Source organism: Gobio gobio, assembly GCF_949357685.1.
Source record: "Gobio gobio genome assembly, chromosome: 8".
Lineage (NCBI taxonomy): Eukaryota > Metazoa > Chordata > Actinopteri > Cypriniformes > Gobionidae > Gobio > Gobio gobio.
Window position 1 is genome coordinate 49,267,673 of NC_137114.1, and position 14,549 is coordinate 49,282,221.

The 14,549-nt window shown below is 34.6% G+C and overlaps 1 protein-coding gene across 1 annotated transcript; it reads left to right on the top strand.

Annotated features, from left to right (window-relative positions):
• Positions 1-10,593: 10,593 nt before the first annotated feature.
• On the top strand, positions 10,594-14,153 carry LOC307129947 (uncharacterized protein). The gene is made up of 2 exons (XM_079822759.1): positions 10,594-10,636; positions 12,459-14,153. The coding sequence occupies exons 1-2, from the start codon at positions 10,609-10,611 to the stop codon at positions 13,610-13,612; spliced, it is 1,182 nt and encodes a 393-aa protein (XP_079678885.1). The 5' UTR covers positions 10,594-10,608; the 3' UTR covers positions 13,613-14,153.
• The last annotated feature ends 396 nt before the right edge of the window (positions 14,154-14,549 follow it).

Sequence of the window (14,549 nt, forward strand, 5' to 3'; positions counted from 1 at the left end):
AGGTAATTGTTTAATGGAGACAAACAATGTAGCCTATTTGTTGTTTGTTGCAAAACAAAGTCTGTATTTATATTTTGCATTTAATTATGTAGATGCAGATGTAGCTATAATAAAATGAGATTTAATGGAAGACAAGATCATTTTTTTCAGGGAATCTGCAGGTTTTATTAAGTTAATTTAAGACCAAGTAAAGGGAAAACAATGTCAATAGAAAGAACTAAATGTAAAGTAGAAGCACAATTAGTTATATTAGCAACACATCAGAATTCGAAAATACCTCTTCCAACAGAGATAAATTACTTTTTAATCCATTTTACAAAGCAAAAGTAGCTTGATTGCTCTTCTCCCAAACACTTGAATATTGAAATATTTTTTACTGTATTGTATCTTCTGTTCGTACAATGCAAAAGTCATGGTCTTCCTCTTGTTTTCCAACTACAATTGTCTAAAGATTCTTAAATCAAGGTGGAGATACAGTAGAAACAAAATAAAAAAAAAATATGAAGTCTTGATTTCTGTGAAATTGTAGAAAAATGCGTGAGTTTATGATTAAAACAAGATCAAATATCTGCCAATGGGCTTAGAAAAATGTACTTAATTCAAAGGGAAAATGTCATAACTCTTTGATACATTTGTTCTCGTTTAAAGCATAAACTCACTTAATTTTGTCCAAGACTTCATTTAACATTTGCATCTCAAGTAAATCTATCTCAGTTTAAAATGTGTAGATATTTGTATTGGGAAAACAAAAATACTGAGCTCATTTTTTTTTCAATGCATGCAACATTTAATGCAATGACTTTAGGAATTAAAGATGTTCTGCTCTTATTTAAGACATTTTTTAAGGCCTTCGTTTGTGTAAGGGTGAATTTACTAAATAATTACTGACAAAAATAAAATAATACAGAAAATATTGTTGTAGTTACACAAACATATATTCATTAACGGATGTTTTAATCTTCACAGATTTGGTCTTCTGGACATTTGCTTCACACACAGATCATAATTCACACAATTATCCAAAACTCTTCACTCTCTTGTTTTGATTTTCAATCGTTTTTCAAAAAAAAAAATGTTGTAGATCTGATGGAGGTGAAAGAGGAAAGTCAAGAACTGAACGGAGTGGAGGAGTGTCAGAAACCTCAGAGTCTTTCAACTGGAGGAGAATCTCTTAATCGCTCACAGACTGAAGATAATGTCTCAGGAAACAGAACTCAAAGAACACAAGACAAAAAGTCTTTCACACACCGTCACTGTGAAAAGAGTTTTGAAGTAAAGAAATGTCATAAAAGAATTCACCCTGTAGAAACACTTTTCACTTGCCCGCAGTGTGGAAAGACTTTCACATACAGAAGCCATCTTGAGGTACATTTAAGAATTCACACTGGAGAGAAACCGTTCACCTGCCCTCAATGTGAAAAGAGTTTCAGTAAAAAAGGAAACCTTAACAAGCACATGAGAGTTCACACTGGAGAAAAACCGTACTCATGCACTCAGTGTGGAAAGAGTTTCAGTAAAAAAGGAAACATTAAGAAGCACATGAGAATTCATACTGGAGAGAAACCATATACATGCACTCAGTGTGGAAAGAGTTTCACTGGAGCATCATCTCTCAGTCAACATCTGCGCATTCACTCTGGAGAAAGACCATTTAACTGTGATCAGTGTGGCAAAGATTTCATTTCGTCATCAAATCTAAAACTACACCTGGCAGTTCATTCAGATGAGAAGCCTCATGTGTGTTCTCTCTGTGGAAAGAGTTTTTCAAGGATGAACAGTTTTAAACTGCACCAGAAAACACATAATGAAGTGAAAGATTATGTGTGTTGTGACTGTGGGAAGGGATTTACTACATCTTTCAAGTTGAAATTGCACCAAAGAAGAGTTCATACTGGAGAGAAGCCGTACTGTACTCAGTGTGGGAGAAGATTCACCCGGCCAAGCAATTTAGTGACTCATATTAAAAAGTATTGTCCAAAGTTGCCATAATGATGAAAAGCATAGTGACTTTCCTGCTCCTCCACCAAAGGGTTTAGTGTGCAGTGGCTTAATCTGCACTAAAAAGTGATTTATGACTAAAAGAAATGTAGACTATAAGTTGTTCAACTTTTTGCAACACTTCAAGCTACAATAACAGCTTCTGAAGTTATAAAGGGATAAGCGATAGTTCACCCAAAAATGAAAATTCTGTCATCATTAACTCTCCCTCAAGTTGTTCCAAACCTGTATACATTTCTTTGTTCTGTTGAAGAAAAATTGAGATATTTTGAAGAATTTGGGAAACTGAACAGTTCTGCACTGCAAAAATGCTTTTCTTACTTAGTATTTTTGTCTTGTTTTCAAATATCTAAAAAATCTTACATTAAGAAGTATTTCCTAGACAAGCAAAAGTTTTAGTCTTATTTTGGGGGGAAATAACTCAAAATTAAGGTAGTTATTGCTTAAATAAGCAAAATAATCTGCCAATGGGGTAAGCAAAATAATCTTAATTCAAACAGAAAACAAGATTATGTTGCTTACCCTATTGGCAGATTATTTTGCTTATTTTAAGAAAAAACTCCCTTAATTTTGATTTATTTCCCCCCAAAACAAGACAAAAACTTTTTCTTGTCTAGTAAATGCTTCTTAATGTAAGATTTTTTAGACATTTGGACTGAAAACAAGACAAAAATACTAAGTAAGAAAAGCATTTTTTGCAGTGTGGGGCATCAATGACTTCCATAGTATTTTCTTTCTCCCTACTATGGAAATCAATGGTTCTGCAAAGCGGCCTGGATACAACATTTCTTCAAAATATCTTCCTTTGTGTTCAGCAGAACAAAGAAATTATACAGGTTTGTCGCATCAAAATGTTTACCGATATAGCTGATGGAAATTGCAATTATTGATAATTGTTTTGCATATGTCGACGCAATCTTTTTCCGTTTAACTTTAGCGTATAAATTCTACAGCCAAGTTTCCATCCACTTTTTCCACATTTTTGTTATCGACAAAGTGAATATGCATAAAAAGATTGCGCAATTTGCTGTCTCCAACCTGGTCCAATTGGCCCTTTAAAAATAAAATGGTGTGCGTAATGAGGTCATCCCTAAAAAACGCATTAGCCAGGGCTATGTGTTTAATGCTGCAAAATACGCTCAATGTTACAGTCACAGCCCTTGCCGTCCAGAATAAAATAAAACATCCCAATCGAGTGAAGGGATTTGTGGAAACTGTTGTTGCTATGCTGGGTAATTTTTTTTTTAAACACAAATGCTGGGTTCAGCCTTCTGGGTCATTTTATTGGGTTATTTTTTAACATTTAAATCCAGTGCTGGGTCAGTCTGGCTTCAGTCTGCTGGGTCATTTTATCGGGCTATTTTTAACATTTTTACCCAGTGCAGGGTAGTTTTTCTGTCACTCAGCTGCTGGGTCAATGTAACCCAATGTTGGCACCCCTGGGCTGCGTTTCCCAAAAGCATCGTAAGCCTAAGTAGAGCGTAAAAACGATTGCACGAATCATCTTACACTTACGGGCCAAAAACCATCGTAACTTAAGTAGTGCTTGAAAATCTTCGTAGAACTACGAGTGCTCTGGAGTAATAGTAACTCCCTAAGTGCATAAAAGTGCATCGTAAGGAGACAGAGCTACGAGGTCACCTGCAGGACAACCGGCGAATTGCACCTAAACTTTACTTCAATGTGACTTTAATATTGTTGTTATGTATATTTCTTTATAAATGTTTCCCTTTTTTTATTAAATTAATTTTGAATAATTCAATAAAGAAATAATAATGAATAAAGAAATAAAATAAAAACTACATGACTGCACTGAATAAATGAAGGAATGATGAAGTGCACTGCTGTATATGGACATTCATAGGGGTTGTATGCTTATTTTCAGTACTAAAAATAGCTATTTAAATTTGAAACTTAAGAATACTTCACAGCAGTATTTCATGGAGCCTTAGTCTTTGAGTGGTTCAACAAACACAAGGACATCAAACCATTGAATCCATTATGGAAAAGAATATTTCATGTTGCACAGGAGATTATTAAAACAAATTTAGTAGTCATGATTAACAAGATAATTGGCACCAAATGGAGGGCCTTGCAAACCTCATCTCTCTTCTAAAGCCAGCTTGGCCTTCTTGAGGTCTGTGAGCTGCTGCTGAAAGTTGATGTCCCTCTCATTGGCATCTTTAAGATATTTTCTGATGTATTTTAGGACATCTAGTTTCTCCCTCTCCAGCTGCACTAAGTCCTGACTACAACCGCAGACATTCTGAAAGCTAATTCTCAAAGGTGTTGTTGTCTGACAATTGAAGATGGAGGTCATGGGTATAGGCTGTTGGGAGGACTGGGAGAAGGTAGGTGTCTGCCAATGAGAGGTGAACCTGATTGTTCCTGTGAGCATGGATCTGGCTCAGGTTCAGGCATCTATTCCTCCATGGAGGTCAATACCACCACAAATCCCATCTGAGGCCAAGTATTGACAGTGCCTTTTCTTCTTCCAGTGTAAGAAGGGGGAGTCATTTGGCCCACCATGCATGTTTTATTATATGTTGACCTCTGTGGTACCCTTGAGGCTTGCAAAGTCCTGCCACTTCTTCCTGACCTCCTTCCCTGATTTTAATGCCCCTGCTTATAGTTAGTTTTACAGCAATATCCTCCCAGATTTTTTTGTTTTTGTTTATTTGTATGACTGCCATTAAACCTACTGAAAATATTAGGACCCCCTTGAAAACGAGATGATTCATCTCGATGGGTTTATCCTAAAGAATACCATTTGTTACAAAATTATGTTTGTTTAGCTCCACCTGTAAAATAACATTAGTTTCCTCTTTTTGATTTTTTTTCTTTGTTATTTGTTTTGATTCAGCCATTTTTTGTCTCCATCTATGTCTAAACTATATGTGCTTATATAGATGTTTGACCTCGTAGCAAATGATAATCAGGCTAAACATTTTGAAATACAAGCGTGTGCTACAACTGCAAGCCATTCTGTGACTTTTCAGCACTTGACAAACGGACAGCGACTCTTAAGAAGCATTTAAAGCACAGCTGCGTGCGATCGTGTTAAGTGCTTGTTTGTGAAACGCACGTGAAAGCAATATCGTTCATAATATCGCTCGTAGAAAATGCTCTTAAGTGCGAAGATCGATCGTTATCTGGAAACGCTGCCCTGTTTCCTCTGCCTTTTGAGTAAGGCTGAAACTATAGCGTCTTTTAGTTTTGAATACATTTCTTGAATATGTCTTAATTACACTAGGCCTATAGATAGTTTTGATATTTGTGGCTGCACCAGGGTCCGTTATTTACTAAGTTACGCCACTGAGGCTAATCATGAGCGGCCAATGGCACCTGTTACCCATGGCTGTTAAGAACTACATCAATAAATTACGACAATTTCGTGCTATGGGACTGCCACTGATACAGGCGGAGGAAGAGCCTATTTTACGCTGAGCTTCTGCTTTTCAAACAAGTGTGACAAAGGCATTGGGCTAAATAAATTCTCTAATGTGGATACAGGCATCACACATCACTATACAACACATGTCCTTAGGAGAGAAAATATATGTCGTTTTAACGAGAAAATTATGTAGTTTTTACGACATAAGATCTCGTTATTACAAGATAAAATGTCGTTAAAACGACATAACATCTCGTTATTAGTAATTTAGTGAAAAAATAATAATATGTAGGCTAGGCTATATGGCAGCAATGCGTCACCGCACCAAATAGGCCTAACCCAGAAACGGTTGTTTTTAATTCTTAAGAATGTAGGGATCCAACTTTTGCCTCGCATGTCAGGATGAAAAGAAACGTGTCTTCTAATATCTTGTTGCGTATACCGAGATGAAGCGGACACATTTTACTTGGACCCTTTGTGCGAGTAAAACAATAATAAAACTATGGCACTTCGTGTGAAAAAAAAAGTCGTCCAAACTGGCTATCTTACGCAGACGCGACCACCCGTGCTATAAGCTACAGTCCAAGTAAATTGCAAAAAAAGAAAATCGGTTAGATTTCAATGTAGCCTATTCAAAAGACAATTTCTTAAGTCATAATTTAGCAAAAGTTAAATTGAAAAAAGGAGGAAATGGCAAATATCCATTGATGGAGTAACCGAAAAAATGGACGTGGTTTCAATTTTTTATTTTTGCATTTACACTATGGTCTGAAAATGGATCATTTACATTTAGTGATTAGCAGACGCTTTTATCAAAAGCGACTTACACATGAGTGCAATAGACCTATGCACTACAAAGAACCTTTTGTGCAATGTAAAGGTTCTTTGCATATTAAAGGTTCTTCATGGAACCATACACCCCGCCAAATAACCTTTATTTTCCCTATTTTTGTTTTATTTGGTCAGTTTTTTACAATCGAATACAACATGGCTGTACTTGTTTCTGAAAATTGCTTTAAGTAGGCTATTGATCTAAGCAGTCTTCATAACGATGTACACAAAAAACGACGCTTGTTATTAAAAACAATTTTTAATAATAGGTTATATATAAAATTTTGTTTCAAAATCGATGAGGAAAATACGTCAAAAATACAAACTGTCTGTCAAACGAAGGAATACTGAGAGTTTTCAATACTGACAAAATGAAAGATAAAATAAACAGCATGTTAAGTCTGTATATGAATAAATAAAATAAATGCCATAACATCAGGATTTCATGGGCAGTATCTGGCTACTTGACCTACGAAAAACACAATTATTTGTTAATAAAATAATTGTATAAATACAATTTATTAATATGTAAAATAATTGCATCTCAAATATATTAGAAAAAAATAAAGTGGGTTGAATCCTAAAAGCTTTAAACGAATTTTAGAATTAAGACGGTAGCTCTATAGACCATTTAAAACAGTTAAATATACACAAATAATAAAAAAAGAAGTTTAGGTTAAAGCTGATTCTGTCTCTGAGTGAGAAAAAAAATGGCAGCGATTTTATGTTTTTGATCGATTGGATGTTATTGAACTCTGACTCATTTTATTTAATTAATTTTGCTTTGCCTGTATACGTTTTTTTTTTTATCTCAAAGTTACGTTAGCCATTGACTTGTAGCCATCGGGTGTTCCCCGAACTATACCTGAGGAGGTTGCTTAAGGTGCGACGTTAGGTGCTGTTTGTGGCGGCGGTGCTGAATTCGTTTATCAATGGCTCAAAAATCGATTATTCACTCTATCAGTGGCTGTTTAACTGCGTTATGTGAGACAGCGGTGTTCTTTATAATAGAAGCACTTCAGAAGCAATTGCATTTATCAGGACTCGTCAGATCTTATAAATATAATCCAAATTGCAAACTAAATTCAAAACCGTGGATAATTTATATAATTTTGAAATGATTGTGCGAACCTGCAACCTCTTCAAACGTATGCATCAACCCACTATCGTGGCAGTACGCCAAATATATTTGCCACAGTCTTCATTTACTCCACAAGCAGAGTTGATTGCCCGCATTATTGGTGTAAATCACTAATTTATGTTATTGGATGACCTACTCAATAAAGGCGCAACACGCGAAACATAAACAACAGCTACAGCGGAGAAAAGGGAAAGAAAGAGAAGAGTGGCGGCACCTGAATTTCGGGGCGCTCCGTCGAGTTTGTCATGAAAAAGTCGGACCAACAAGATCTAAAAGCTACTGAATTTGCTGTCGTGGCAGGCGAAATTAATTTTGAATTGCAGCTTTAGACATGGTAGCCAGGGGACTAAAGTTTTCACGGATGAAATAGTGCACACAGAAATGGCTCCGCGGACGGAATTAACCAATTTATTTTGAAAGTATTGTTTAGGGAAGAAAAATCTATAAAGTTTAGACCACCACATAATATGTTAATAATCGCAGACTTTTTCATGTAATCTTATGCTTTCACAGAAAATCAAATAGCATTCTATCAATATCTGCAGATTTATCCACGTGGACAGAGGTCACTCTTGAAATACCCTCAGCTTTAGCGATAAGGGTTCGTCCTCTCAGAGATAAATCTCTGTAACCATGAAATGAATTGAGCTATTGAACTATACAAACATATAGCCTACGTATTAGTAAGCTAGCTGACAACACTACCCTGTTTTTAAAAGTCAGCTAGCTTACTAATACGTAGGCTATATGTTTGTTGGCAATATTAATACCTTGTAGATGACTACTTAAAAGAAATTAGGAAAGTTGTGCAGCCACAATAAATAAATAAGGGGAAACGGGGCAACCCTGGCGAACTCCTCTTGACAATTGAAATCAAGGAGGTACCGGTTGATTTGACAATTGAAATCAATAGGAGGTACCGGTTGATTTGACAATTGAAATCAATAGGAGGTACCGGTTGATGGAACAATTGGCATTATTATAAAGAGTTCTTATAAATTTGCAGAATGGATCACCAAACCCAAGCTTTTTGAGGGATAGAAAAATAAACTTGTGTTCGAGAGAGTCAAGCTTTATATAAAAATCTACAGAAAGAATATGACTGTCATCATTAACTAAATCACTAGTCTAATAAATCTAAAACAAGTCGGATATTGTTTGCTATATGTTTTTTTTTTGTTGGCATAAATCCTGATTGAGTCTCATCACCGAACTCAGAACACACAGCCCTTGTGTCAAACTAGAAGGCAAAGTTTCTGATTGAATAGGCTATTCTCCAAGAACATCTCTAGCAGGAACGGTGCCAATTCTTTAGCAAAGCTTTTGTAAAACTCGAAGGCGGTTCCAGGAGATTTGTTATTAAGACCTTCAATTCCCTTAATTATTTCAGCGATAGAAGCTGCTCATCTTTGGATATTGATTTAACCCCCTTTAACCCATTTGTGCCCAAATTTTTCTGAATGGTTTCATAGGCATATTAATAGTGTCCTATGTGAACAAGTTCTGCATTTATTTTCCCCAGGTTTTTTTTTTTTTTTTGAAAAGCGTATTTGAATGTGCGGCAACTATAGTTGCCGGTGGGTAAATGTGTTGTATTCACCCCTTCAATGTCAAATGAGAACATTTGGCATCTAACTCAAAATAACTGCTTTCAACAGATCAATCTTTTATACATAATACATTTGTTTATGAATAAAGACGAAGAACATTCGATGCAAACTCAAAAAAGCTGCATCTATCTTATAATCTGTTGAATATGAAAATGCAACAAACAACAAATACATTTGTCTTAAAGTGGTGGAACATAGTGCAGAACAAAGTGCAGCCATTAAGTTGTCCTAATAGGGCATTGTGTATCAAAAAGTTAAATGAAAATAAATTAATATAATGACAAAAAAATTACATCTATATAACAAAATAAATAAATAGTCCCATAGTATTCAATGGCTGACTGTAGTAGGTGATTTCATATAATAATGTAAATGTAAACTCATTACTTGTCTGAATTTCCACATTATAGAGGAATCATAAGCTACTAGTCATAAAAAGAATGAGGGTCCTTGACCGATTAGATTGAAACGCATCCATTCCAAACTGGATGAAGGGTCCTCAATATTTTGGCCCTTACAAGACATAATATCATACAATATGGGATATTATAAAAGCAAAAAGCACTAAACAAGACCAAAAATCTTGATTTATTAACCTGTTAACACAGTATACCCCATTTCCCCATAATATGTACTAACAAATCATTTGCCCAGCGGCAACTATGGTTGCCGCTTGGACTTTTGACTACGAATACACAAAAAACTATAGATCTCTTGTAAGAATTGTTTTGTTTGGATGATTCAAGAAACCTTCACGATTATGTATATTATGGTTGCCGCTTGGACTTTTGACTACGAATACACAAAAAACTATAGATCTCTTGTAAGAATTGTTTTGTTTGGATGATTCAAGAAACCTTCACGATTATGTAGATATATATATATATATATATATATATATATATATATATATATATATATATATATATATATATATATATATATATATATATATATATATATATATATATGTCAACAAAAAATACTTATTAGTAACATGAAAATAACCTTTCTTTGGGAGGATTTGCCTTTGTTATGCTTTCTGGAAGTAGGGGTTAGGAAGTTGGCTGTCTCATGTGACAGGAAGGAAGTTAATACTTTTTTTTCTCTTGAAATCCTTTATTTGGTTGTTTCCTTGCGTGTCATTGAGATATAAAACATGGACTATATCTAGAAAAATACCTACAAAAGGAAAATGACAACTATACACTACAGCAACTATTTGCCGGTGGGCTTAATTAGGCTAATGACTGAGAAAAAAGGAAGGCTGAATCCTTACAGTAATTGGATTTACAAAGTTATGAATAAAAATTTCAACAAAAAGAGGACATTTCCTTAGAATTATCTGTCAAAGTGCCATTAATTTAAAGCGAACCAATATAAAGATTCCTAGAGTTATGTTTCTCCATTCTAACATTTAAAAAAAAAGCAGAGCTTTGTTCTCCTTGTTCTAGCCATTTTCTCCTTGAGCTAACATAGGAGGGTACAATCGCTTGAATGGAGATGTGAATGTGTCTCCATGACGTTTAGGCTTTCAGGGTCATTCAGCGCCCCCTTGAGGAAGACAAGAGATTAAAACATTTCTTGCTCGATGCGACACCAGCAGACGCGGTACGGTAGATGTTTACGACAATATGAGGCTGCTTCACGGCGGAGAATCGCGTGAGTTTTATTTCTTTCTTCATAACTGTAATATGCTGGACGACAGAAAATTGATAAGACGTATCTAAATAAAAAATACTACAATATTCGATGGCTGAATGTCTGGATGACATTTGTTATGGCAAACATGTTTAGAAAACCAAAACAGCATATGTTCTATTGCAGGTTAATGTTCTTACTCTTAACAACATTCATCACATTAATATGAACAAGTTTAATTGTTTAAAGGAGACAAACAATGTATTTGTAGTTTTTGCTAAACAAAATCTGTATTTTTTTAAGCATGCACTTTTTTATATGTATTTCCAGTTTCTATTTGTTTTGTATTCGTGTGAGTGAAGTATGTTTTTAAATGTAGAATACACTGAGATTTAATGAAAGACAAGATCATTTGTTTCAGGGGTTCTGCGGGTATTTGGTTAATTTAAGACCTCTTTTAAGACCAAGTAAATATAATTTTAGAAAAAAATTGATGGGAAAACATTAATAATGGCCCGTAAATGTAAAGGAGAAACACAACAGGTTGTATTAGCAACACTTCAGACTTCGAAAATACCTCTTCCAACAGATATACATTACTTTTTAATCAATTTTACAAAGCAATAGTTTTTTGATCGCTCTTCTCCCAAACAACTAGAATATTGAAATGTTTTTCACTGTATGTCTTCTGATCACACAATGCAAAAGTGATGGTCTTCCTCAGTATTTTGTCTTGTTTTCCAACTACAAATGTCTAAAAATTCTTAAGTCAAGACGCATTTACTGGAGAAAAGGACAAAAAGAATTATGAAGTCTTGATTTCTGTAATATTGTTGAAAATTACATGAGTTTATGATTAAAACAAGATCAAATATCTGCCAATGGGCTTAGAAAAATCAAATTAATTCAAAAGGAAAATTGCATAACTCTTTGATACATTTGTTCTCATTTTAAGCATAAAGACTTCATTTTAAAATTAATTTGCATCTCAAGTAAATGTATCTCAGTTTAAAGACATTTAAACTGGAAAACAAAACAAAAATACAGAGGAATTTTTTTTTTTGCAATGCAATGCAACATTTAATGCCATGACTATGAGTTTAAGATGTTCAGCTCTGATTTAAGACCTTTTTAAGGCCTTAATTTGTGTAAGGGTGAATTTACTAAATAATTATTTACATAAATAATATAATACAGGAAATATTGTTATAGTTACACAAACATTTTATTTTCACAGATTTGGTCTCCAATCGGTGTTGTGCATGTCAAATATAATCAGTCATAATAAATGTCATTCCTATTTTTTGTTTCAGTATTTTGTTTTTTGATCCTTGTTTCGTTTAAAATACTGTTTCTAAATGTTATTTACATATAAAAACATTATGGTCTAATTCATGGTGAAGTTACGTATTTAATGAAAACTTATTTTTTACAGTTGATTATTGAGGCAAAAGTAGTTAGAATGAAGTATAAATTTAAATTCAGGGCATTTCAACACAACTTCTGCTCACGTATTTGACGGCTATTATTGGATTATTGATGGTAAACGTCATATTATGTGACTGTGCATTTCTTTACAGAGAGCTTACGACCTACTAGCTATATTCTGCCTTAAGAACAAATGGTGAAACCAAGTAAAGTACACTGTTAGTTACAAACTAGCTAGTAGTTATTTGGCCTCTAGTGTGAACTTTACGTTCCAATTTAAGAAAGATCTTACAAACGACTGGTGCAACCCTACCCTGGACCTTTGCATTACACAATGATCAAAATTCACACAGTTATCCAGAACTCTTCTCTCTCTTGATTTTATTTTCAATTATAGTTTTTTTTTTTTTTGTAGTTCTGATGGAGGTAAAAAAGGAAAGTCAAGAACTGAACGGAGTGGAGGAGTGTCAGAAACCTCAGAGTCTTTCAACTGGAGGAGAATCTTTTAATCGCTCACAGGCTGAAGATAATGTCTCAGGAAACAGAACTCAAAGAACACAAGACAAAAAGGCTTTCACACACCGTCACTGTGAAAAGAGTTTTGAACTAAAGAAACGTCATAAAATAATTCACCTTGTAGAAACACTTTTCACTTGCCCGCAATGTGGAAGGACTTTCGCACATAGAAGCAAACTTGAGGTACACTTAAGAGTTCACACTGGAGAGAAACCGTTCACCTGTCCTCAATGTGGAAAGAGTTTCAGGAGTAAAGGAGATCTTAACAGACACATGAGAATTCACACTGGAGAGAAACCGTACACCTGTCCTCAGTGTGGAAAGAGTTTCTTACTTAGAAACAGACTTAAGAGACACTTAAGAGTTCATGAGAACCTGTTCTCATGCCTTCATTGTGAAGAGAGTTTTGTAGTAAAGGAACATCTTCATAGTCACATAAGAATTCACCACGGAGAAACACTTTTCACTTGCCCGCAGTGTGGAAAGAGTTTCACACATAGAAGCCAACTTGAGGAACACATAAGAGTTCACACTGGAGAGAAACCGTTCACCTGCCCTCAATGTGGAAAGAGTTTTGCACAAAAAGGACAACTTGGCAAGCACATGAGAATTCATACTGGAGAGAAACCGTACTCATGCACTCAGTGTGGAAAGAGTTTCACTGGAGCATCATCTCTCAGTCAACATCTGCGCGTTCACTCTGGAGAAAGACCATTTAACTGTGATCAGTGTGGCAAGGATTTCATTACGTCATCACATCTAAAATCACACCTGAAAGTTCATTCAGATGAGAAGCCTCATGTGTGTTCTCTCTGTGGAAAGAGTTTTTCACGGCTGGACAGTTTCAAACAGCACCAGAAAACACATAATGAAGTGAAAGATTATGTGTGTTGTGACTGTGGGAAGGGATTTACTACATCTTTCAAGTTGAAATTGCACCAAAGAAAAATTCATACTGGAGAGAAGCCGTACTGTACTCAGTGTGGGAGGAGATTCACCCACCCAGGCAATCTAGCAACTCATATTAAAAAGTATTGTCCAAAGTTGCCATAATGATGAAAAGCATAGTGACTTTCCTGCTCCTCCACCAAAGGGTTTAGTGTGCAGTGGCATCAGCGGCACACTAGACTGAAACATTTTGACAAACAAATGTAGACTGCATAAAGTACCTGTATAAAAAGACTGAAAAAGTGATTTATGACAAAGAAATGTACATTGTTAAAAATTGTCCCGTTAAAAAACAGCAAGTAACTGGCAGCACGGTTGCCAGCAAGTTACTGTTAAATTAAAAGCGTCTTGCTGTTGTTGAAATTTAGTTTGTTACTGTTTTTGTAAATGCAGCATAAAGCTGTTATTTTCTACATTAACAGTAAATTACTGTCGAAAGCATTAACAGTTAATTAATGTTTTTTTGCACTTTTTAACTGTAAGCTACAAATATGTTATTATATTGAGAAATGGACTGCTAAGAAAAAGGTGGAATTATTTTTCTAGATATTTCTTTTATTTTGTTTTGCTTTAAAACCATGTTTTAATACAATGTACAAATATAGCCTTTGAAACAATAAAAAATTAACACAATGCAGTATAACTTCAAAATGTGCTTTATTAAAACTTTGAAAAACTTGAAAAAAGCCACTTTAAAACAATATTCTCAAAATTAGTGGCTGATGCAGTTGGAATGACTAAAACATTCAGAATAAAATGTTATTTAACTGAATAAATAAAACATTTATATAACATTAGAAGAAACTAAATGAGTGACTCCGAGAACTACTAAGTGAATAACAATTACTGAATGAAGAAAGTCAATGAAGAATGAAGTCAAAATTTAGGTATTCAAGAATGAACACCTGAAAAAATTGTGTGATTAGCACACTAAAAGCATGTTTTTGTTGTTTTTGAAGAGTATGTGTAAGGTGTGCGTGTGGTATGTTAGTGAATGAGTGGGTTCACTTATATTAAGTCCCACTCAAAGTCCATTAGCTTC